The sequence below is a fragment of the Peromyscus maniculatus genome, chromosome 21 (assembly GCF_049852395.1).
Source record: "Peromyscus maniculatus bairdii isolate BWxNUB_F1_BW_parent chromosome 21, HU_Pman_BW_mat_3.1, whole genome shotgun sequence".
NCBI lineage: Eukaryota > Metazoa > Chordata > Mammalia > Rodentia > Cricetidae > Peromyscus > Peromyscus maniculatus.
This window is the reverse complement of record NC_134872.1, coordinates 61,874,606-61,900,653: the sequence shown is the minus strand read 5'-3', so window position 1 is coordinate 61,900,653 and position 26,048 is coordinate 61,874,606. Positions and strand designations below refer to the sequence as shown.

At 39.2% G+C, this 26,048-nt stretch overlaps 1 protein-coding gene across 4 annotated transcripts in view; it reads left to right on the top strand.

The window, feature by feature from the left end:
* Adgrb3 (adhesion G protein-coupled receptor B3) overlaps positions 1-26,048 on the top strand; it is a 732,632-nt gene that overhangs the window by 699,220 nt on the left and 7,364 nt on the right. For all 4 annotated transcript variants that reach the window (XM_076557962.1, XM_042265766.2, XM_076557963.1 and 1 more), the window contains 4 exons: positions 26-121; positions 2,736-2,775; positions 6,658-7,301; positions 17,483-17,518. In XM_076557962.1, the coding sequence (XP_076414077.1) occupies positions 26-121; positions 2,736-2,775; positions 6,658-7,301; positions 17,483-17,518 (816 nt within the window). The remainder of the gene's footprint in view (positions 1-25; positions 122-2,735; positions 2,776-6,657; positions 7,302-17,482; positions 17,519-26,048) is intronic.

The window sequence follows — 26,048 nt, the reverse complement described above, 5'->3', positions numbered from 1 at the left end:
TGATGGTTTGTTTTCCTTCCCACAGGTTCAAGATGCATTTAGATGCCGGTTGAGAAACTGCCAGGATCCAATCAATGCTGATTCTTCAAGTTCTTTTCCTAATGGGCATGCTCAAATCATGGTGAGTTTTTATTTTCTTTCAGGTTGATAATTAGGTCATGGTTTCTCAAGAAAAAAATGTATATGTATATGTAACAAATTCCTTGTTAATAAAATCGTCTAAAATCACAATTCTGCATTAGTTCCTCAAGACTTATACTTTGGAAGCTAGGAAATGACTTAGTGGTTAAAAGTACTTGCTGCCTTTCCAGAGGACTGGAGTTCAGTTCCCAGCACCCACATCCACAGCTCATGAGTACCTGTAATTCCAACTCCAAGAGATTTGATGGTCTCTTCTGGCCTCCATGTGCTCCTGCACACATGACACGCACACGCATGCGCGCGCGCGCGCGCGCGCGCGCGCACACACACACACACACACACACACACACACACACAAATACATAAATAATAAAACAAACATTTAAAATAAATACTTGGTACTTTGACGTCCAATAAACATTCTTTCTGGATTGCCTTCGAATCAAGGATCTGCCGCCATTGACTCCCTTGGGTGTTTAGAATGGTGCTCTGTACAACAGTGGAGAATATTTTCATCTTGTCTGGAGTTCAGTTCAAGATGAATTTTACACATGAGCATTACGACTTTCACATTTGTTTTTTTTTTTTTCCTGTGTGTGTTGTAGGTTTTTCCCCTTTCTCTCTTTTTATGAATTTTTGAGAATTTAATAAAGCAGATGTTGATTGTATCCCCTCTCCCAACTCATACTTAGTTGAATACTAGGATCCTTAGAGTAGCTGCAACTCAGAGCAGTTAAATATGTGTCTTTAAAGGTGACCCCCAGGTGATGGTGGCTCCCCTGTATAGCCTAAAGAAAACACCAAGAGACTAAAACACAAAGAAAAGGCCCCCTTCTGATGATGGCTCCATACTGTACATGAGCCCAGAGTACTGGTAGAGTTAAGGCTGCTGTAGGCATAAACACTTTGTCAAACTTTAGAAAAAGATAAAATTACTGTCATCAAAACAGAAATGCATGTTGGGTGTTGTGGTGCATGCCTGGAATGCCAGCACTGTCAGGGAGACAGAGGCAAGTGGAGCCTCCCACCACCACCACACACACCACACACACCCCCACCACCCACCACCCACCCCCCGGCTCAAGGGCACTCCAGACTGCCCTGCATGATTCTGTCTCAAAAGAAAACAACCAACTAACAACATGAGCAGACCTGAGACTGAAGAGGAGCGAGCGTTCTGTAGCATAAATGTTCCATTGTTAACATGTTTGGAGTAGGGAACATAAAAAGTATAGCTAAGTAATGTGTAAGGTAAGAAATAATACACCGTTCCTTACAAAAATCAGAGAGCCATAAAAATCTCTGTTTCAGATCCTGATGGTGGGCTGGCCAGATAAAGGTAAAGGTGTTTGCTTTGCAAACCCAGTGACCTGGATTTGATACCTAGGATCCACTAGGAAAGAACCCAAACCACCAAGTTTCCCTCTGACCTCCACATGCGTCTGCATCTACATACACACATAGTACTAATAGTCATAAGTGGTAATAAAAATGAATATTAATAAGGAAAGGGATATAATTGAAAAACGTTGCTTACAACAGGCTAACTTGATTTTACCATTAAAAAAAAGCTGTTTGTTTAAAACATGAATTTGGGGGAAGGTGGTACTAATATCCCAAATATCCCAAAGATTCTAGGCCTAAGGAATAGGTGTTTAACTATCAGCTTTAATCTCTGTACCTGAGAGCATCTGGTCACAGTAGAGGAAATATGATTCTGTACAGGTGTGAGCATTAGCAAAACTACATCAGAGGATATTGCATCATGGGTAACACACTGAAACTGGAAGCATAAAATACAAAAGACAAAGACATTTATTGAAGGATATTTCTAATAGCATACCTTCTGGTTGCTTTATTAAAGTTAGGCTATTTCCTTCCATTTCTGGTCCTGTTTTTGTTTTGTTTTTGAAGCTCTGGAGAGTGAACCAAGGCCCTGTGTGGCCTATAAGCTCACCCACTGAGTTACAGCCCCCGATTTTTTTTTTTTAATTTTGAGACAAGATCTCATGTAGCTTAGGCTAGCCTCATCATTTAGCCAAGGATGACCTTGAACTTATGATTCTCCTTCCTTCACCATCCCAAGTGCTACATTACAGAGGTATGCCACCACTTACCCTTTTATTCCATTCTGGGGATTGAACCCAGGGCCTTGGGCATGCTAGGCAAGCACTCTACCAGCTAAGCTATGTGCTATATCCCTATCCCCACCCCCTTTAAACTTTTAGATCAAGCATGGTCTCACAGACCTTGACCTCGTTCTCTGGCTCAGGTAGGCCTTGAACATGTAATCATCCGGCTTCATCTTCCTAAGTAGCTAAAATGACCACTGGAACCACCAGCCACAGCTAAAATTCTGTCACTTTTATGTGGTATTATGTTACCATATCAAAACTATGCCATTTTCCATGGGTTTTATTCACCATTTTGTCTCTAGAACATTCTGATTATTCCTAGAGAATCTTCTGTTGCACAGAACAATAAACTGATCCTGGCTAGCCATTACATCTATAAGCTTCAGAAAATTTGAATGTTAATAACATTTGAAATCTTCATTAAATAATGATTCTGTGCCTTATTATTTCCTGTTACAGACAGACTTTGAAAAGGATGTAGACATTGCTTGTCGATCTGGTAAGAATTCTTTGACCTTTTAACTATAATCTGTAGGGATGTGAAATCATTTTATGGGTTGTGATGTTTAAAAAGGGCGGTGCTTTGTACATCACACTCAGGTGGGTAGATAGTGGCATCTTCCAATGGATGTAACATCAGGGATCTATATACAGAGGGTACAGAGAAGGAATGAGAATTGAGAAAGAATAAGGAATGGATGGTGGAGAGCATCATAGCAGCAGAAAGCACTAGACATGCCATAGACTTCCATCCTCATGAATAAGAACACTTGTAAGGCAACTGACTGTAGCTGCTTTGTTTATCATAGAAAGAGTGTGAATCACTACAGGTGAACTACCAGTGTCTGTGTGTGTGTGTGTGTGTGTGTGTGTGTGTGTGTGTGTGTGTGTGTGTGTGTGTTTTAATGGTAGCTGTCCTCTAGCCATGGCAGATTTTTCACTAGAGAAGAGGCTTGTAAGTTTTAAAGAAAATTGCGAATTTTCTATTTTGGATATTTTTTTCCCCTAGTTAGGACATTGCCTCCCAGAGCATATAAAAATGTGCCACATTTTACCTTTTATTTGTTTTTCTCTGTGCTTTTTTCATATTAAAAGTGGGTATATATATTTCATCTGAGTATCCAAATATTTGAAATCAAATATCAGTTAGTTCAATCAGAGTGCTTTTTGCCTTCAGATTTAGCAGCCATGTGCCATCATTCATTTCTAATAGCATCTTCCAAGGCCTGGTGCTGAAATAGCCCCCAATTTGTCAATAAATTTAAATTATAGTGTACACATGTATGCATACACATCCAGCTTTCATCACAGTTGGCTGTTTTCTTGTATTAATGTGGTCTACACTCACATCTGATTTGTGCTTCAGGACAAGTGTCAGCTTGTCATCTAAAACCTCTAAAATGTTTTATGGGTGCTGTCAGGGATTCTCCTAAGATTTATGTAAAAGTTATGCTTCTGGTATGTTTTCCTAGAAAAAAAATAAACTTCTGCATTTGTCTCTATACACTGTCATCTTAACTTCTTTCAGGATAGCATCTATTGGAGATTGTGTGGCCATTGAATTTTTGACGTAGTGCCTTCTAAATTTCCATCCAAACTGTCCACAAAGGAGTTAAATGTCATGACAGCTATTGCAGAACCTGGAAAGGCACCCACTTCGTACCTTCCAGATTCCCTTATGTGTTGTTTTCAGATTCAACTCAGAGCCATTACAATCTGTGCAAATGGCAGATCATATTTCTTGCCATAACCACAGTCACATGGGAAGCCAATCTTGAATTCAATCAAAACACTCTAGGTATGATCACAGCAGTCGTAAGCTAGCAGCTATGATTTGGCAACCCATAGTGGGCCTGTGAGGGGAGGAGGAATTATCTATTCTTATAGAAAGCAACCTTATCCATCTTCTACGATCTCTAAAATTTACAAACCATGGCACAAGTTTCCGCATTTATAGAATACAATTTGGCTGTGTCGGGAGGCTTAAACTTATTTTAATGGTTAGGTATCTATTTAATTCCTAATCACCCATCCTCAATTTAGCTTCCTTGCCTCTCTTCATGCATTCCTTGGAGTTCTTGACAGAGGAATGAATGAGAACAGACACTTTTGTCTTCTCCTTAACAGCTATTTATGTCAAATCAGTACTTCTCAAAGTGTGGTACTCAAACAAGCAGTGTGCCACCTGCCACTTCTTAGAAATGCAGTTTTGAAGACCTACCTAGACCTTCTAGTCCAGAAACTTTGGGCCTGGGACACAGTAGCCAGGGTTAGAAGTCATTCAAGTCACTCTGATGCATTGTGAGTGCTGAAAACTCCCATGTCAGACCCTCTCTCCAGAGCTGTACTACCCAGCCCTTCAGCATGCACAATGTTGTCGTTTGGAAGATTGTTCCTTTTTCCCAGTCTGTACTGGAGACTAGGTTAAGCCTTTTCAACACAGACTAGCACCACTCTGTTATTAAGAAACAACTGACAATATACAATCTGTTTTCGTTTTTAGCTAATGCCCTTTTTAGTTGGGCTCATCAGGTGCTTCCCTCCGAGTTTTTCAAGAGATGTCTGTATGTATTGGCTGTAGTGAATTTTAAAGTCTCAGTTCCTGGGCTCTGAGCAGTCTGTTCTAAACTTTGACAGATGCCAGAGTGTACATCTGCTTGTGCTAACTCTTCAGAATGCTTTCTGTGTGGTTTGGTTTTTATTTTCACAACTTAATAATTTATCTCAAAGGTCCGGCTTCAACACTATTGTCATTTGTAGGAAGTTTATATTCAAAGCTTGTTTACATTTTAACCAAATCGAAGAAGCAGGCTCATCTCTCACATACGGTGGACACTCCATAAAAATAATCACACTTATCAAATATTTAATGTATAGGGAGCATACAGTAAAAATCTAAATGTATCTTGCATCCAGATTGTGAAATCAATACTCATTACCAAGGTTTCCGTCATAGTTTACAACCTATTAATAAAAGTGGGAAACCATCTACACATCCCTACTACAATGCAATAGGTTCTCAGAATATGTATTTAAATTTTAGTGCTTTTGATTTTGAATTAATTTTTGTGTAAAGTTAGGAACTAAAACTGTTCTTCTGTGAATTTGGAAATGCTTTAAATATTGTTTTAATTTTGACTATTATTAAATTAGTCAATACACTTCACCCCTTAATGTTTAATTCATAATTATTTCTAGAAATTGCAATGTATTACTGCTCTCTTATTATCTTAAAAGGTTTGAGTTTTACTTTTTTCTTACTTTTGCTTTTACAATGTGTAGGTAGCCAAGGCTGCCACAGCCTTCCAAGTGCTATGATTACACACTACCACCATGCCAAATTTAGAAATAATATCTTAAAACTTAGTCTTTTCTTATTTTTATATATAAAAATGTAAAATATAAAAAATTTACAACCACATTGTGGATTCATGAAAAACATATATATGAATATTTAACATGATGGTATGGCATAGAAAACAAAGAGACAATAGTACCAGATTAGATACAGCATCTCTAAAGATAACAGGTGTTGTATGAGTGGTTCATGCTTTGGAATATTTCAAAGGCTTCATTTCCTCATTTCCTCATAGTAGCAAAAGATATTCATAATCTCCTGGCTTTCAACTTCTGTGCTAATTCATAATTATGATTCTGTTCAAAACTTGGACAATAATGGGCAAAATTCAGCCTCTCTGAAAGTTTTCATGCTTCTAAAAACAAATGTTCTATAGTTACCTATACATGATGAAGTTTTCTATAATAGTTGCTTTGCTTGGTCAGAATCCTACAACAATTTTGTTTTGAGACCATCTCACTATATAGCTTTGGCAGCCCTGAAACTCACTATGTAGACCAGGCTAGCCTCAAACTCACAGAGATCTGTCATTCTCTGCCTCCCAAGTGCTAGGATTAAAGGCATGCACCACCACACCCATCCCTCAAGAATCTGTTTTAATGAACAAAACTTCTATAAAACTTTAAAAGAAAGACTTATATGAAAGTAACAAATTTGTGTGAACAAAACTGTATTTTTAGAGAAATGTTTTGAAGTAGAATGATGGAGAAATTTTCTTTGGCAGTCTACTTTTTGCCTTAAAATTAATACAAAATTTTTTTCTCCTGGCAAGACATTGAGATTTGTTGAAAGCCAGTTAATCAACTTTCAGATATGCTTTCTCAATGCTCGTGATCTATGCCAGCATCAGAGAATCAATAAGAATTCAGTAATCTGGATTATGAAGAAACAAGTGCAAATAATTTGTTAAAAGATTGCTTTTCTTTTGCTTTATTAAGAGTGTTTCCTAGGAAGATAAATAATAGTATATAGTGATAAAAAGAAATACTTTCTTTTTACTAACTATTGTGGTCTAATTTGCAGTGCTTCATAAGGATATTGGTCCTTGCCGAGCAGCAACAATAACAGGAACACTCTCCAGGATCTCTCTAAATGACGATGAGGAAGAAAAGGGAACGAACCCTGAAGGGCTAAGCTATTCAACATTGCCTGGAAATGTCATTTCCAAAGTCATCATCCAACAGCCCACGGGCCTGCACATGCCCATGAGTATGAATGAGCTGAGCAGTCAATGTCTGAAAAAAGAGAACACTGAATTGCGGAGAACTGTGTACTTATGCACGGATGACAATTTAAGAGGGACTGATATGGACATAGTCCACCCTCAAGAAAGAATGATGGAAAGTGACTATATTGTGATGCCTAGAAGTTCTGTAAATACCCAGCCATCAATGAAAGAAGAAAGCAAAATGAATATTGGCATGGAAACCTTGCCGCATGAAAGGCTATTGCACTACAAAGTGAATCCTGAATTCAATATGAATCCCCCTGTAATGGACCAGTTCAATATGAACTTAGATCAGCATCTTGCACCCCAGGAACATATGCAGAGTTTACCCTTTGAGCCCCGCACAGCTGTGAAGAATTTCATGGCCTCCGAGTTGGATGATAATGTAGGGCTGTCAAGAAGCGAAACTGGATCAACTATATCTATGAGTTCTCTAGAGGTGAGTCCTAAGAGGTTAACTGGTTCCATGAGAGTTGAAGGGCCTACAGGCTGATTCATGTAATGTTGGTGTTAGGAAGATCCATGTTAGTTTGGGCAGAGTTTCTGATAGGTGCCTATTAAGATTCTGGACTTACAGGTTTTCTAGTGGTACGTTGGAATCTCCTGGTTCAAGATGTTATTAAAATGTAGAGTCCAAAGTGTTTAAAGTGATACTAATCAGTCTTAATTCTCTCATACTAGGACTCAACATGAACCATTCATAAAAATACAGCAGGGTCCTCTTGGGGTTTCACTGATATGATAGGGCATTTTCCAATATAAAATAAAAACTGAATGGTGTTGCAAATTCAAAGCTCAATCTAAATCTTTTTCTACAAGGCAATCTATTAATATGAAATTGAAATGTTTCTGTGAGTAGTACCATAACACTGGTTATAAACATTATTATTATATCAAATCAGTATTATTCAGAATGAATGTCTTGTTCTTAATCCTATGGAATGGTGACCATTAAAAGTATTGGTCTTTAACTGTTAAGTATTCAAAGTATATATTCTAAGTATACTAAGACTCGGGACTAGGAGCCGACAATGGCCTTTGCCCTGCACAAGGCCATCAACAGTAAACATTTATACCACTCTCATCTTTTTCCTTTCCAAGAAAGTAGAGGGTTACTAACAATTATTACCATTCACGCTGTATTATAATTAAACAAGTAGGATTCACAGAATCCACTATCTAATTTTCTAATGATGTATCCCATTACCCTGGTACTGATTTGTATGTATCCTGTATCCTGAAGTCTTGCTATAAGCCTACTGCTAAGATATATAGTTTATATAAAAAATATATTCTTACTTATCACATATATGCAATTGTTTTAATGTATTATATTATTGCATAAGTCACTATTTAGATAAAAGTCACTGTTATTTGTTGGATGGCCTTTCCATCAGAATTATTCTGATAATGTATTTCTAAGATGCGAAAGTCCCCAAAGGCAGTAGCTCTTCTAGATTCCCCAAAGCCATCCCTTTCACTCTGTCTAAGTTAAAATGGATCATGAAATGTAGATAGATCTAGTTTTCTCAAGTAGAACAAGAAAACTCTAGACCAAAACCAGAATATAAATATACTCCAGAAGAAAGTCTTAAGTTTTGGATCAGCCTCAACTAGAAGAGGGTTTCGACAGAAATCTATGTAAGAATTCTTAGAATCAGAGGTGTTGATAGGGACGGCAAAGCAAATTCTGTTCTAGAGTAGCTGTCATGCCCTCCGCACAAAATCTTCAGTTTTCTTGACTAGTAGACTTGCTCCTGCTACCCCATCAGAACTTTATATCACAGATATTAACTTGTCTACTACAACCATGACCACATAAGCATCAGCTGCAAAATGTTCATGCAAAATTGCAAAGGGGCTTAAGAGGACTGAGTAAGAGTATACATAAGGATATAACATCAAAAGTAATCAGGATAGTGGGGGCATTGTTTCTATATAATGAATATTTTTAAATTACTAAAGAAATCTGAGTGGAATTGCACTAAAATAATAGGAGTGTTGTGAAATGTTTTACATTTAACATCTAAAACCTAACTAAGGTTGATAGTATGCAGGTGTTTTGTACTTGAACAATAGAGTGTATTTTCCAAGTATTGATTAATTTACTTTTTAATTTTTAATTTCAAATTTCCATATCCTTACTTTAAGCATAAATATTATATATACACATATATGACAAAAGATCCACATTTTAATGACTTGGAGATCACAAAGCTTCTATTTTGAAAAGAAAGGAAATTCAGAATAAAAATTAGTTCCTTGTTCATTCTTTAAAAGTTTAATTGTAACTGCTTAGGTGATCTTTTAGGGAACAACTGAAAGAGAATATATACATGATAAAGTGGATAATAAAAAATGGCATTTATATAGAATTTTTCATTAGTAGATCTTCAAATCACCTTAAAAACATGAAGTAATTAATCTTCACAACATTTAGAAAAGTTATAATCTTCCAAGTGAAGGCATCTGTTCAAAAACACAGAGCAAGTATCTAAGAAATAAAGCTATCAAGTCCTTGGCCCCTCCCAATGAAACAAGAGGTTCACTATGCAGGAACATTCATCCTGGAAGGCTGGTGCAGCAGAACATGACAAGCTGTTGCATGCCCTATTCATAGATGTACTGTAAAGCTGTGACATTAACTCAGGAGTTCTCCTCCAAAAGAGGTGATGGGGAGCTCCGGAAGGGCACACGCTGCTGGTCAATAGCCCAGAATTCAGTAGTCCTGAGCAAACGGCACACAAGCAAATGCACAAGTTGAGGTAGCAAAGAAGAAAGCCAAAGGGTGAGTGGGTGGAAGCCTGTATTCAAGTAAGCAAGAGGCATCAAAGGAAGGGGCCGGCTCCGACTGTGGCTGCACCATCAGAAGAGGCTCCGGATTCCACGGGAGCTTGTTCTCCTAACCCCCAATTACTGGGCGTAAATGTTTAAGACATTCATGGAGTTCCTTGGCACAAAAGAGTATCCCGATTTTCTCCATGCCCATTATTACATGGTGCCTTTGTTTCTGTTACATGGTGCCGCCCCCAACTCTGGTCATTCCCAGAATGAATCTGTTAAGCCGCTTGGAAAATTCTTAGAATTTGAGCTTTGTAAAATCATGTAAAACTTGTAATATTAAGTTTTCATAAGTGGCCTAGCCCAAGATGTCCTCTAACTGCCTCACTTAGGGCGAAGATAAAATGGTCTTCAGCACTCTAAATAGTCGCCTTCAGGTAACTGAATATATCGAGTGCATGATGTGTACATGAGTATGGAAGGGGACAAAGAAAGATTCAACAATGACAAGGCTGGGTTGTGATCCTAAGCACTAGTTTAAACTTTAGAAGGTGGTCCTTTCGACCTATTGTCTAAAAATTATAAGTACATTTTTACTTATAAAAAGGCAAGTCAGTTCGGGACATTCCAGGACGGCTACAACCATGAATCCACAGCGGCTGTGATTGCCCACACACGATCAAACCAGTCAACATTGCAGTGTGGAGGGGCTCATAAGCCCTGAGCCCTAGCTGAGGGGCTATGACTTCTGGGGGAGCTCAGAGAGCCAGTTTTCTTTAAGGATGTGCCCCCCTCATAAGTTGATCATGCTCCAGGGGATGGTCCCACACTCGTGAGTATAGCGGTAACACAAATATAGGGGTAGGACTCAGTGGGCTATTAAAAGAGAGAAGAAGATATGAAGTTGGGAGGGATTGAAGAGTGAGGAACTGGGGGAATTAGGGAGAGTGAATATGATACAAATACATTTTATGAATTTCTCAAAGAATTAATTAAAATATTATATTTTTTAAAGGAAGGTCAGCACAACCTCTGAATTGTAGTGTGTGGTGATATTGTGTTCCCCAATATATTGTGCACCCTAATAAATCTATCTGGGGTCAGAGAACAGAACAGCCACTAGACAGACATAGAGGCCAGAAAATGGTGGCACTCATACCTTTAATCCTATCACTTGGGAGGCAGAGATCCATCCGGATCTCTGTGAGTTCAAAGCCACACTGGAAGCAGCCAGGAAGAGTGACTTATACCTTTAATCCCAGGAAGTGATGGCAGAAAGCAGAAAGGTATATAAGGCATGAGGACCAGGAATTACAGCTGGTTTAGCTTTTAGGCCTTTTAGCAGCACAGTTCAGCTGAGAAGCATCCAGTCTGAGGAAACAGGATCAGCTGAGGAATTGGCAAGGTGAGGTGGCATGGCTTATTCTGCTTCTCTGATCTTCCAGCATTCACCCCAATATCTGGCCCCAGGCTTGTTTTTATTAATAAGAGCTTTTTAAGATTCGTGCTACAGTACTGCTACCTATTGGTTATTTTTTCTGAAATTTTACATGTGCATTGATGTCAGTTAAAGTTGGGCAGAATTTGCTCTGAGTCTGAATCACTAACAATTTATTGAACAGCGTGTGACTGTGCATGTCTTACATCTGTGTGGTCAGGACTGGTTCTTTCCCCTTTTCCCTGATGACTCAGGGTTAGCCCAGGTTGTGTATCACTGGTTTCTTGCTGGATTCAGCCAGCATGAAGCACTGGCCAGAGTCTGGGTTTGAGGGGAAAAATAAAAACTAAAGAGAGCTCTACTCTGTTCCTGCTTCTGACATTCCGTTTGCTGTGTGCCCCTGTACACTTCCTGCTTCTGCCAGGTGCTCCACTCCTGGGACTGAGTCCCGCTCTCAGCTTCCTTTGCCCATCCATCTTAGCATCGGTTGGCTTCTTCTGCTAATCCATTGGTCACCTCAGAGTTCCCATTGTGGCTTCTCAGCTTCCCCATCACTTTTATAACCAGAGTTCTTAAGGAACATGTTCTAATGTAAATGCAGAAGTGATTTCTGTTGCTCTCCTGTCAAGTCTTGCCTAAGTGCCACTTATCAACAAAACATTTGCATAATGGAAAAAGGTTTAGATAGAACAGTACAGCATTATGTTATTACATACAGAAAATTTTGCTACTCTAGTCTGTCTGACTGCTTCTGTACATCAAAGTATCCATCTATCTGGATACGATCTCAGATAAGTCTCACTGCATTTATAAATGGGGTGGAATGAGATACCATTCTAGGCTTTCCCGCTGGATACAGAATACAGAGCACTCCCCATAATGGTTATCAAAAGTAAAGTATTTTAGTGATAATGTCACTTCATAGTGATTGTCACATCACCTCGTGCTGGTGTGAGGATCATATTACAGGAAAACCTTTTGAAGATTTGAAGGAGCACTTCAGATATAAGGCTGTGTTATGATGATGTCATTACTGTCACACTCTGAATGTCTCTAAAGACACTGGAACACTACTAAGTCAACATTTGGGAATTTAGAAAAAATGTTATATGGCCTCACTTGGGCGTCAGGAGGTAGGGTCTCAAACAGAAACCAGATAAAACTGACCATGTGCAGAAGCCATGGTTCATTTTATATATTTTTTTTCTCATGTTGATCTGGTAAAAGGAAAATTTTCCCATCTTTATTGCTTTGTTTTTGCTCCTGGATTGGAGAATCTTATCTTTTATGCAGGCATACAAACAAAATTAGCTTGAATAAAAGCCATTTCAGAAAATTAATTATTCCCAGACTTCGTAGCCACAGCTATTTTTAATGGATTTGTTATCAAAGCTTTCTTCCTGTGAGGGAGTCCATTCCTCACCTTGTAATAGAAACTTTTAATAGCGTTCATATTGCCATTCATTAGTCAATGGAATTCATTACTTGCTGTGAATCGTCTAGTGTCTTGTCCAGTTTAATTTTCAGTGACACAAATAATGACATAGTTCCTCTGAGAAATTATTCATCATTTCACAAGAGTTGCATGTGGAGGCCTCTCTAGGCACATGTGCACTGAGTGGCCCTCTTAGCCTGAGACCATGACACATTTTTTTCAACTTTTAAATCATCTTAAAGAATTTCTCCCTTCTATCAGTAAAGGTATGTCTTCCTAATAAATTGTTTTGATTCTCTCAGCTGCCAATCAGTCCGCTTTGAGTGGTTTTCTTTGTGTATTTAGATCACTGGGTTATCCACATTCTTCCAGATTATTCTTTAAAACAATAACAATAAAACAAAAGCCAGATGAGTTGAAGTTCTGGGCCTGTCGTATACATTCCTTCAATCCTCCACCAATCATTTTGCAGCTGCAAACTGGTGTGACATATCCTCTGCTAAATGCTAAGGCTATGCAGCTAATTAAGAGAGGATTAAAGAGGTGACCATGTAGGTAGCAAAGAGGAGACAGACAGTTACCTTTCAGAGATCAAATAGGCAACCCATGATGGATTTAATATGGAAGATGAGGGACATGTATAAAGGAGGGGCAATTCGAAGCCTTTGTCTTGGTTGACTAGTTATTAGTATTGTCTGTGATGAGAAAGGCCATGTAAAAAAAGGATATTTGTACAATGACAGATGGTATTAAAACCTAAGGGATAAGCCATGTAATCCAGGAAAGCGTACAGGACTCAGCAGATCTCAGAGCTCCACATTTAGAAAGAACAGGCATAGGAAAGAGCCAGCAAAGGGGATTTCAAAAGGAGCCACAGTAAATGAAAGAAGAAAAAGGGGGGAAAGAAAAAGCTGAGAGCTGATGAGGGCTTTAATGAGGAAGTGATTAACTTTGCACAGCTTCTGAGAGTCCAGTGAGCTGAGGGTGGAAAATCGACCTTGCTGTTTGTCCAAATGGAGCTCATTAGAGGCCTTTGACAAGAATTTTAATGCAGTGTTAAGAGCATCACGCGGTTGTGATGAATTCTAAGTGGCAGATTTTGAAAATGAAACTGCACAAGAGAGAAGAGTGTGTTTCAAGTTACTTGGAAATGAAGGCTACATAGACGGAAAGATTTGTATCTTCATAAAAACCAACATCACATTGGCTTGTTTTCATTTTACACGTAACATTTTTTTATTGATCAAATTATTTGTAAAACAAAAAAGTCATGTGGCTTGGACACTTAGTTGATTCTCTTTAAATATATGGTCAGATAGGTAGATATATGGTCAGAGCTGAGGGCATGGGTCAGTCAGGAAAGAGCTTGCATTGTGAGCATGGCGACTTCATTTCAGCCCCTCGAACTCACTTGAAAACAAAGCCAGGCACGGTGTCACATGGTTATAACCCCAACACTGGGAAGGTAGGAAACAAAGAAACTATGGATGGACAGACAGTACCTGGGAGATTCCTGAGTTCTTCTAACTTCCACACACATGCATACCCACACAGGAATGTGTACACACATGTGAACACACATACAAAACAAGCAAACTCGGGCACTGTCTCTAACCACTTTCATGCCTCACAGAGGCATTCTGCAAGGCACACAAGAACATTGGAGTAAACATGTGAGTCACCATCTCAGCAAAATTCAGCCTCAAAAGACTTTCCCAAACATTGCATATATATGCACCTAAGGGAGAAACACACAACAACAAAATGCGTTGGGATTTTCCTGGTTTCCCCCCTCATAGTACCAGTGTGTCAGGGTCTGACACATAAGATAAACTGAACATCTTGGTAGCAATTGTTGCATCTGTTTGCTATTGTAGCATTGTTCATAATTGGCCTAGTTGAATGGTATTACATTTTTTGTTTACCCAACACAGATTTTCTGTGAAATAAGCATCCTCATATTGACTCCTTTCTTCTTCTTCTTCTTCTTCTTCTTCTTCTTCTTCTTCTTCTTCTTCTTCTTCTTCTTCTTCTTCTTCTTCTTCTTCTCCTCCTCCTCCTCCTCCTCCTCCTCCTCCTCCTCCTCCTCCTCCTCCTCCTTCTTCTTCTTCTTGTTCCTTCTCCTCCTTCTCTTCCTTCTCCTCCTCTTCTTCTTCAAAATACAATTTGCCTGGAAAAGTTAATCCATTTGTTCTTGCTTTATGCTTCCAAAGAATCTTAGTACCATTGCTGTGACTCGTGGCCTGTGGCCTGTCAGGGTTATCTAGTGTGACTCTTGCTCAGTTCCAGAACAGTATAAAAAATATCACAGGCATCTTGTTTGTCAAATAGTATCCTGCATGTGTGAGCTAGTAAGACATCACATGGAAAACCATGGGCTTAGAATCAGACCTGAGTTTTCACCACAGTTCACTTGCTTACCTCCTGGGTGAGTTGGTCAAACTATTGGCTCTTAGTAACATTCATTTATAAAATAACACTATTTTCGCAACCATTCCACAGAGAGGTTAGCATGTTCAAATGTGAAATCACTTTGTAAGATGCACAAGGTTGCAACACCCAGTATTGTGAGGAAGTGAATAATCACACACACACACACACACACACACACACACACACACACACACACACACACATTTATTTCCTTTGGATTTGAAATATCTGACACATTTCCCATACTAGCTGATCTTTAAACCTCCCTGATTTATTTGGTCACCATCCCCACCCCACCCCACCAGGTCTTGATTAAAATCTGTGTGATTCATTTGCTCATGCCTTCATCTAATCTTGCAGACTGCCAGACCCGCTATGCCCTTTGTTTGCATTTAATTTTAATGAAATTAAATAGGGGAGAAATGAGGAAGAGAGCGCTGTTTGTAGGAGCATCCTTTTTCTTTGCCATGTCTCACATTGACATGGGTGGCATTGGTATTCTGAGTTGGAATCTGTTGCTGGGGCTCTTCGGGTTCTTTCCTATCTTTTCCCCTAGCTCCTACAACATGGAGCCTCTTCAGCATGTAGGCATCGGAAATCTCCAGTTCCTAGGCAGCACTGCCTTGTGATCCAAAACAAATGCAGTAACATATGGTTGTTTTCACCTTTGGCAATGGAGAGCCCCTCAGTGCGTGCAGCAGAAGGCTCTCTCCTTCTAGCTGACTGAACCTCTTCTAAGATTCCACCATTTCATTTTCAGAAGGACTGTGAGGCTCGAGACAAATGTTTCATAGTAATTGCTTTTAACTAGATGCTTCCATGCTTCGATTTTTCTGTATTATAAAGAGTTTTGCTTAACACACGTATTTATAGGGGGAAAAAAGAAGCCTTGCTGAATAGCAGTGCCAAGAAGACAAAGCATCCATAGGATAGAAGAATGAAAGCCCTGACATTCAGTCTACAGACTACCACCAAGAGCAGTGCCGAGCCAGATTTGTTTAGATGTGTTCTCACACTCCTGCCTCCCCCAAGCATGTCACCATCATGAAGGTAGCATGCTGTTGGAGGCACGGCAGAAACGAGAGCGCGTACCGTACCGTTTGAGCTCCTCTTTCAGTAAGGCGTTTCCTTTCTGCCCTCCCCTGGGTATCCCTTCCAAACTGGATTCCCTGTGCTCAGCAGCTTCACCACAATGAGATTCCGTCAGAGCTGTCCCGGTTTCCCCCTTTAGTCCTTCTGTCTGCTGACACGTGTTCTGAGGGTAGGCTGCCCAGGAGGTGCTGGTTTGATAATGCCAAGTTTAGCTCTAGCTGCAGAAAATCACATTTCGTGAGTGCTTTTTTGTCTTTCCTGGCGAGCTGACAGTCATAATAGCAACTAGATCTGCCATAAGTCTGCAGTGGGACTGAACCCTGAGAGGCTAGTGACTTTAAGGTTATGGGCATTGAGCTGTGAGTAGGGATAAACAAAACACACTCTGCCCAAAAGGCTTGCATGTCTCCCATATGTGTCTTCCCCACCCCCTCCAAGGGGGGGAGGGGCATGGCAGAGGTTTCCTTTGTACTCTAAAAATGCGAGCATCTTTGTATACATTTACAGACTCCTCTCCCTCTACACCTCAACCATTTTAAGAATCCGTGGCTCCCTGGAGCAGATGCTAAAAATCCAACCCCCATATTAATATCATAAAAACCACATCCTCTCGGGAGTTTACATTCATTTTGTTTTGATCCTATTTCCTGATTTTATCAAGCCCACTGCCTAATTACTTTATTTCATCAATGCGTGTGTATCTATAACTAGATTTGGATGTTGTTTAACAGATTTAGAGTCAGAGAGAAAGACTGTGAGACACTGTGTTGGGGTGTGGAATATCTGTGGTTTGGCCAGATAGGGATTAAAAGAAAAATGTCTAGCTCCCAAGAACTAGTGACCAGAAGGACTTGGGTAGGAGATGATCCAGTTCTGAGAAATTTGTGCAAGACTGACACAGGAACTTCAGAACCTAAACAGACAGGCAGACTGGGTTTGCCTGACATGAAGTGAGGTCTCAGCACTCTGGAAGCTGAGGCATGAAAATCCTGAATTCTGAGAACAGCCCGAGCTACATAGCAAGAGCCTGTTTAGAAAATAATCTGGATATCTGTTGGTGGAGGTGTCAAAGTACCTAGATTATTTTTCTGATACAACTTTTAATCCCCCATGCCTTCAAAGTGGTTTTTTGCTAAAACGAGAATCTCTTTCAAGACTGAATATAGATGGGCTTTTTGCTTAAGAAGCAGCTTTCCTGGCAACTGATGTTAGAACTCAAGGTGGAGAATATCTGTGTTTTTCCAGCCTTCCATTTTAGTGGAAGTTCGGGGTGAAAATGAAAACATGTAGCTGTTTTTGAAATCAGAAAAATAATCTTAATGAAATGGTATAATACAAAGAGGAGCGGGATTATTTTCATAGAATGTAATGACTTCCACTGGTTTATCTGACTAAACATAACTTTGTTGCTTTTCTCCTTCTTCTGAAAACAAACTAACAGAGAAGAAAATCACGGTATTCTGACCTTGACTTTGAGGTAAGTCTCTCTGAATTACTTCATAAATTTAATTATTGAACTCAAGATTGATTTATAACTACTCAAACAATTAGCTCTGTGGATGTAGTCCTGCCATTGTGTGATCGTTATTTAAGGAAGCCACAGTTCTGAAATTAGGATCCTCCCTCTATACACGGTTGGAAGTAGATGGTTTGGCATTCTGACTACTCCTCTAAGGATGTGCACAGCTGATGTTTTCTAGACAAGCAAAGGCCTCTTTCTAACAGTTGGGAGTGATAACTTGGGAAGTGAGCCTGTCAATCCAGTTCGTTGAGAGGTAGGAATGCCAATTTCTTGATTTTTTTTTTTAACCTAAGCCACTTTGGTCCAGTTTTACTTCAATGACTACCTGTAGAAATCCCAAGGGGATGCTTTGGCTAGTTAGCAAGGCTTAGTCTGAGACTTCGCTTATGTTGTGCTGTTCTTCCTGTCCTGAGGGTCTCTGTGGTACATTCAGACTCAGTTTTTCCGGTAGCTAGTGTTGATTCATTGTGTGCCTGTGTTTAGTAGATATCTTTTCACAGATATAAACAAGATGAAAAATTTCATTTTTGCATTGAATTTTATATTGGTGCTGGAAGTCACTAAAACAATACCATCTACATAGCTTATGCTCAGCACAAACTTAATGATGTTTAAGTATCACATAAATGCACTTATGCAGCTTGATAATTGAATGTGATTCATAGCCTGCTGACATAATTGGGTATAATATATGGTAAATTTCTCCAACATATTTGTACTCTTGTGATGCACAGACAGAGCTCAATACTCTTAACTGATATTCTGAAATTATAGAGGCCTCCCAGAATATGGAAACTTCTGGTTCAATCTTTCCATTTGCGTAAGTGAATATTGTGGTCCCACAATGTACGATGCATGTCAGTGTGCAACTTAGTGATTTTTATCTGTCATAATGGTGGAGGATGCTTTCATGCTGAAAGGGTGTCCAAGGAAAATGATTTTGTTTAGTAGTAACTCAGTGTGTATGCCACAAAATAATGATAAAGAATCCAGCTTCATTGCTTAAATCACAAATATCTAGGCAGCTCCATTGTGGTCACCTATCATGAAATCTATATTTTGATGAAACCTAAATTTTTAACCAAAAGTACCAAATATGTTTTAAAAAAAATTAAACAAACTATTTAGCAATCTTCACATTTGAGTCTTTTGTGTCCTTTAAGGAACAAATACTGTGTTAATCCTTTAGGTACCAAAAGAATAAACTGTATCTGTTTGTATGTGTTATGTACAGCATCCCCTTTCCTGTGACTACATAAAGTAAGTTGTGTGTGTGTGTGTGTGTGTGTGTGTGTGTGTGTGTGTGTGTAGTCCTGCAAGCAATTATCTGTTATGTTATCACAGAAGAATGAACATACACATAAACCCACTAGACCAGTGACAAACACAGTAAAAACCTAGATCTAACATTAAGCCTCACTACAACCAACAAGTTATGTAATAGCAAAACCAAACACTGAGAAGAAATCCTAGCACTCAGGAGGTGGATCTTTGTGAGTTCAAGGCCAGCTTGAACCACATAGCAATTTGCAGGCCAGGCAGAGTTCATGGTAAGAACAAAGCTGGAAACAAATTAAATCACATTGTGTTACTGAGATCGTTAGAAGAAAACTGTTCATTTTTTATTCCCCCATTTACTCTCTATGGCAACCGCTCGCAGCTTCCCTAAGCAGATGCTGTGCCTTGTATCCACACATCAAGCCATAGTGTTAACAAAGATATGTTAGTGGAGAAAAGTTGCAACACAGAACTGTGTGATTTCCTTAGCTCTGTAACTACTGTAGTCATCACAAGGAGGAGTTGAAGCTTGAGGGGCAGGGAACACTCGAACATTATTTTTCCCTTATTGACCATTTGGTGTTCCTCCTTTTCAGCACATAAACAATTACAGGGATATGACAGATAGTGACAGATATGACAGATATCCAAAACAAACAGACAAACAAAAACGGCTGTTTTTAATTTTTTCATGATGCTAACACATATATGTGTAATTTGGGATTGTCAACAAGGAACAGAATACCTCCCTGTCCCCTCTTCTTAATTCAGACTGGACTAGTTTGACTTTATGTCAAGGTCCCTGCTACCCTTCTCCCTGAGTGGGATTTACAATACAATGATCACCTTGGATATTTTACCCTTGCCAGGCTGCCTTGTGGACTCCTGAAAGCATTGTCCTGTCAAACTTTTTCCTTTGCACACTACCCAGGGATCATATACAGTTTTAATATTTTGTTAATGAATTGTCTTTAAAACATGAAGATTTCTCAAAAGATTCAGAACAGAACTATAGCATGACCCAGCTCTCCCACTCCTAGGCATGCATCCAAAGCACTCCATGTCCTCTGTTTACTATCACATTGTTCATATTAGCAAGGAAGCAGAGCCAGCCTCTGTATCCGTCAACACAATGGATAATGGAAACAGGGTATGTAGACACAAGGAGTTTTATTAAGCCATAAGGAAAAATGAAATTTGGAATAAAATGGATGGGTCTGGAAAACATTACATTAAATGGGGTGACTCAGACTCAGAAAGAGTTTTTTAAAAATAACACTCTGTCTCCTATATGCGCATTCTAACTTTTAATGTTTTGATGCACGTAATAATGGGGTGTGAAGGTATAGACCTTGAAACTTGTTCTACCTGATCAATCTATCCCAAATATTTCTAACATAGTTCACCTTTAAATTATTTGTCAGATGGTAACAGGTTACTTCCCACTAGTAAACAGATAAAAAATTATAACATATTTGGACCCAGATATGGACATAATTCCTGGGGAAGCCAGCTCTGTCTTGTGGATGTATTGATCCACTCTGACCTGGTATGGCCCCTTAATCACCAGCCCCTCACAATATGACTTTAAGAATTAAGCTTAACCCCCTCAACATACATATTTTTATCAATATGATTACTTACATTCTCTAAAGATATTTTCAAAAGGCCACTCTAGAGAGGTGAATGAATGTACAGAGCACTAATGAACAAACCTAGCAGTAGGTTTGTCCAGGCAGTCTAGGTCTATAAAACTTCTAAGGCTGGAAATGGTGGTTCCCCAAACTTGTTTCTAATTCATGTGAGCATAGGTTCCCCAGGCCCTCTGCTCTAAGTTGAATTAGGAAAGTTTCTGACATTCTCTAACAATTCACAGCAGCTTAAAGAATCCATACACAGTAGTACATCTTCTCTTTATAGTTCAGACTCTTTCCCTATAGTTCAAACACAACTCTGTGGTTCACACTTCTAAATTTGAAAGTGAAAATCACCAGTTTATTGCAAATCTACTTGTCAGTTCCTTCAAACCACTTTTGGAGGGGGTGAGAATGCATAACAGGATGAGACTGAGAAGGCAGGGCTCCTGCCTGAAGTCATTGTCACCAATATGCCTTGAGGCTCACCCATGGCTCACAACAACCTGTAGCTCCAGTTCCAGGGGGCATTCTGTGCCTCTGGCCACAGCAGGCACATGTACTCATATGCAAATACCCTCCTCCAGACATACATGTGTACACACAATACTAAAATAATTTTAATGGGCTGGAGAGATGCCTCAGAGGTTAAGAGCACTGGCTGCTCTTCCAGAGGTCCTGAGTTCAATTCCCAGCAACCACATGGTGGCTCACAACCACCTAATGAGATCTGATGCCCTCTTCTGACATGGTTCCCCCTTCTGGCATGCTGGTGTATATGCAGACAGAACACTGTATACATAATAAATAAATAAATCTTTAAAAAAATAATTAAAAAAAATTAAAAGTAAATATTCCTTCCAATGGAGAAATGTTTTTAATGGGAGGAGAAGATAACATTTATAGTAGTTTTCTATGATTCGGGCAGCCTCCCTGCTTACATGCCACCCCAATTCATTTCATTTATTCAGTTAACATTCACTAAGCCTCTGCTAACTACCAGACAGTGTGTTAGGTGTTGAGGAGGCACAGAGAAAGCGATCACTGTCTAGGAGTTGTCCTGGGGGAGGGGGGGATGAGTGCCAGCATTAAAAATATTGTAGTACTGCAAAATAGTTTCAGGTACTCAATATCTAGAGAGTGGGGGGCCTACTACAGAGATGCATAACCCCTCCTTGCCCTCTTTTCTCCCATCTGAACGGAGCATAATTTGAAACCCTGAGCAGTCTATAGCAGGATGCTTTCCGAATCTCTGAGATTACACCTAAGACAGCAACATGCTGAGCTGACTTGGAGACTCAGCTCACTTACCCCTTGCAAGAGCAAACTGCCTCCTGTGCTTCAGCCCAGTCCTAGTCAATGAAGTGGAGGGAATGGCTGCTGCCTACCAGGGTTACTGGGGAGGGGGGAGGCTTTAGAAAAACAGCATTGGCTACCTCCTCTTCAGTGGCTCTTGTCTGTGTGGTCCACTCTTAAATGTTTTACATCCTTTGTAAAACCTTCATGAGAGTCCTACAAGGTTGCCTCATTGCTGAAGCTGCAGCGACAGGGAGACCTGATTCCTGCTCCAGGCCATGAGACTTGAAACTGATGGAATTTCCACAGGTCCAGAGCTATCACACTTAGTATACTCCAAGAATTTAAAGGGTCTTCAAGAGTTCTTAGGATATAGTACATGCTTAAGACATCAGGTTATTTTATAATCTCTTTTTTAAAAAGTATCCAAATTATAGTGAATGTGCTTTATAACATATCACTATTTCTCTAATACCAATAACTAACGGGTTCCAAAGGTTGCATTTTTTAATTATAAAAGTATAAATTGAAAGAGTTTCCAACACTAAAAGAAATTTTGTTTTTGTTTGTTGTTGCTGCTGTTGTTAAATGTTTTTAATAAAAAAAAATGAAGAAGAAATAAAGGATTAAGCTGCTTGGGAAAGCATATACATGTAGTCAGCCTGGTGGTCATCTTGAGACAGAGATTCATGAATCTTTCAAAAAATGTTAAATGATATTAATCTGAGTGGAAAGGAATATTACTATGCACTGATTTTTATTGCAAAACACTCCTAAAGTATTTGCAGTGAAATATAATGAAAGTAACTGAATTCTGAAGATATTGCCAAACAGACAATACTTTGTGTTTTTACATAGAAAATACATGTTAGAGTTTTATCATCATTTTAAGAGTTTTAGAAAACCGAGGTATAAATTGAGTTTTTCATAGAAGTTGATTTATTTGAGAAACAGGATATTTAAGTCACAAAAGAAATAAAGAAGTGAGCAAAGCCTTAGGTTAGCCAGGATCCAGGAAGAGTCATCAAAATGGGCCGATAAACTTGAGAAGCATGAAAAAGTCTACCTAGGTCTCTAAGATCATCAAAAGTATAAAAGCCACACATGAAAAGTTTCTCAAGCAGGTAAGGGGAAGAAACCCTTAATATTTTGTAAAATCTGAAAGTGTGGCTAGGTTTCCAGCCCAGAACATTGCTGGATAGAAATCTGTCGCCATTCACGTGTAAAGCTAGCATTCTCATCGAGGGAACCTCTCTCATTCTCAATGAAGGAAGGAAGACGTACTTGAGACCATGGCGAAGGAGGAGTTACGCAGGGGAAGCCAAACTGAGCCTGTCAGGGACGGGAGCTGTAGTTGACGGCCCTTCCAGAATGCCGGCTATTACAGCTGTGGTGGTTCCTGGCAGAGCCACAGGGGCCATTTCAGTTCAAAATGATTATCTGGCAAGAGAATATATTTGCCACTAATGTTTGCAAGTAGGGAAGGTTCTATATTTCTGCATCCAAATTACCATTTGCCTCCATCTTTACTGCAGGATATTTTAGCTTTATTATTAGAATACCTTTCATGGAACTATGTGAAATATTTCAAAATGATCTCTGTTTATACAACATTGGCAGCCACCATAACTTTATATTTTCCACTGTATATTTTTAGTGTGTCCAACCAATCTAATTTTAAAAAAAAAAATCAAATTCAGAATCAAACAGACTGTATCCAGAAAACTCGCAGTCTGTTAAGGTATCAAGTTTCCCAATGAGATGTTTGACATAGACATTGCTTTTTAAACATTCTTTGTAGAACAAAGGTATTTGATGGCCAGAATCATGACAAGACTTTAAATAAGACACAAACACAAACAAAAAGATTCCTGTTGGAAAGATGTGGACTAATTCAGCTCTTGGCCGGGGAAGAGTAGCAAATTTGATTGACATTCCCAACAAGGTGGGACTAGAGAGCTTCACCCAAAACACAGTAACATCAGCTCACAGGGTAAAGTATAAACAGAGCTGCCTGAAAAACATGATCGTCCGATGCCTGTAGCCAAAGTGTTGCTCCTTTGGTATCAGGCTACTTCCAGAGAATGCATTTCTCTTCTTTAAGGAGGGATGGTTTTGCTAAGGGGAAGAGATTCAAGAGCATGGTTGAAAATAGAGCTAGAAATCAGAATATTCAAACTAAAAGGAAGAAGAGAGAGAATATAGACCACCAGAATCATAATTAATCATTTTTAACTTAAATATGAACTTGTGACGATTTGGCAATTGTCTTATTTGTGTTTCCCATAGTTTTCCCCTAACTTATTTAACGTCCGTGTGTATTTAATCACAGCTATAAATTTCCATTTATTTGAATTACAATGTAATTAATTCTGGTATTCTCCATTAGACTTTGAACTGATAGGAAGCAGTAATCTAGCATTTAGCACGATGTGAGGTGTTCATAAGAATGCATTAAATGATGCAGTGAAATGTGCTGAGTGCAATGATGGTGGTGTGACGTCACCCCCACACAAAAGGAAATGACTGTGCGGTGATGTTCATTGCTATGAAAATGTAGTTTCTTTTTAAGCATTCTGTGTGTCACAGGGCTGTAATTTAATGACTGTTTTAGGACCTAGTACTTCATAGAACTATTTACCTACCAAGCATGGAGTATACTGAATTACTTTGCTACCTACCATGGTCCTCAGAATCCCTCCACTGAGTTGCTTATGCAAATCCTCACTCTCATAAATCACCATCAGCCATCACTAGTCAAATTATGTTTGCCTGGTGTTTCTTGCTCAGTCCCGCAAACCTGTTCATGTCCTCTCTTTGAGACTGATGGGAAGTTAATGGTGCTTTAATTGCTTGCTATGTTTCATGCCCTATCATGAGTCATGCTGCCGTGTTCATCCTCAACCACCTGATTTTTCAACAGCCAAGTCCTAGCGCTCCAGCAGCAAGATGGAAATTGGCTACCGCATGACTTAAAATGGCAGGATTCTATCACATGAATGTAGGGCTGTAGAGAAGCAAAACACATCAGCCTCACAGTGAATTACCAAGACACTGCTCATGGAGTTAGGAGACTCAGGTCTGCAGAGGAGATGATCGGCTTTGGCAATATGTTAAAAGATTCAGTTTAGCTTTCCGTTTGTCCTTCTCCCTGTTTGTCCTCTTTGTAAGCATCTATTTAGAAAAAAAAAAAATGAAGTGTTACCAGTCTTTCCCCAAAAGATATATTTATTTTTCTCAACAAATCCTCACGTATGAAAATATTTGCTAACTAAGACAGTGGGCCAAAAGTTCAAATCAGAGCCCAGACATCAATCTAATAGCCTCATTCAAACCACATTAAGCAAATGGTGTTCGGATGTGTAGGTTTGAAAATACTGTGAACTCTTAAACATGACACCAGAGTCCTGGAGAATGACCAAAATGCTGATTCATAACTTTTGAAAGTCAACATCACCACAGAAGGCACTTGTAAATATGGAGAGTTTATTCTCTGACTTTTCTACTAGTGTCCTTTAAAAGCTTTATAATAAGAAAATAGTCAAATGCCCCAAATGCCCCAAGATCATTTTTACTTACAAGCCCATTGTTGGGTTATAATGAAATTGAGAGAAATGCATATAACTCGAGAAGAAGGGAATTAATATACTTGTACCTGTGATTTTAATAGCCCATCCGCCACACAATGTGTGCTCCAAGCCGTGACTGCTAAGATTCTGCACCATCTGGTAAACAAGTATATGACACCTATGGGCCAGATTTCCCTTCTGCAAATCTCGGCAGTTTTATCCACGTGGAGAGTGCAAGGTCTTAGATCCCACACATCTTCCAGGCTCTTTAGAGCTCTGAGTCAGCATTAATGGCAGGACCTGGGATTGTGTTCCCCCTTTAGTACAGTGAGCTCCGTTTGTACTGTTTATAGAAGTAAGACATAAAGAAGCAATATTTCCCATGACAAACATCAAGGGCTCACGTGCTTTACCAAGTCCAAATTTTTTAACATTTTTAAATTACTGCAACAATTTTTGCAGAACAGACTTAGTTTTCAAAGGATGAAAATCTACACAAGAATGATGGCTGTGTTTTAATACACCCATCAGAAGAAGAAACTTACTTTTTTATAATCTTGCGAGAGGAGAGAAAAAGCCCCTTCTTTTTCAGAAGGAAATTAGAATAGGGAAAAGGATCTGGGACATGTCACTTGCATATGTGGTATCTTTGGGGACTACTGGCTCCTGCCTGACTTAGTTTCCCTTAGTATTAAACAGCTTTTAAGA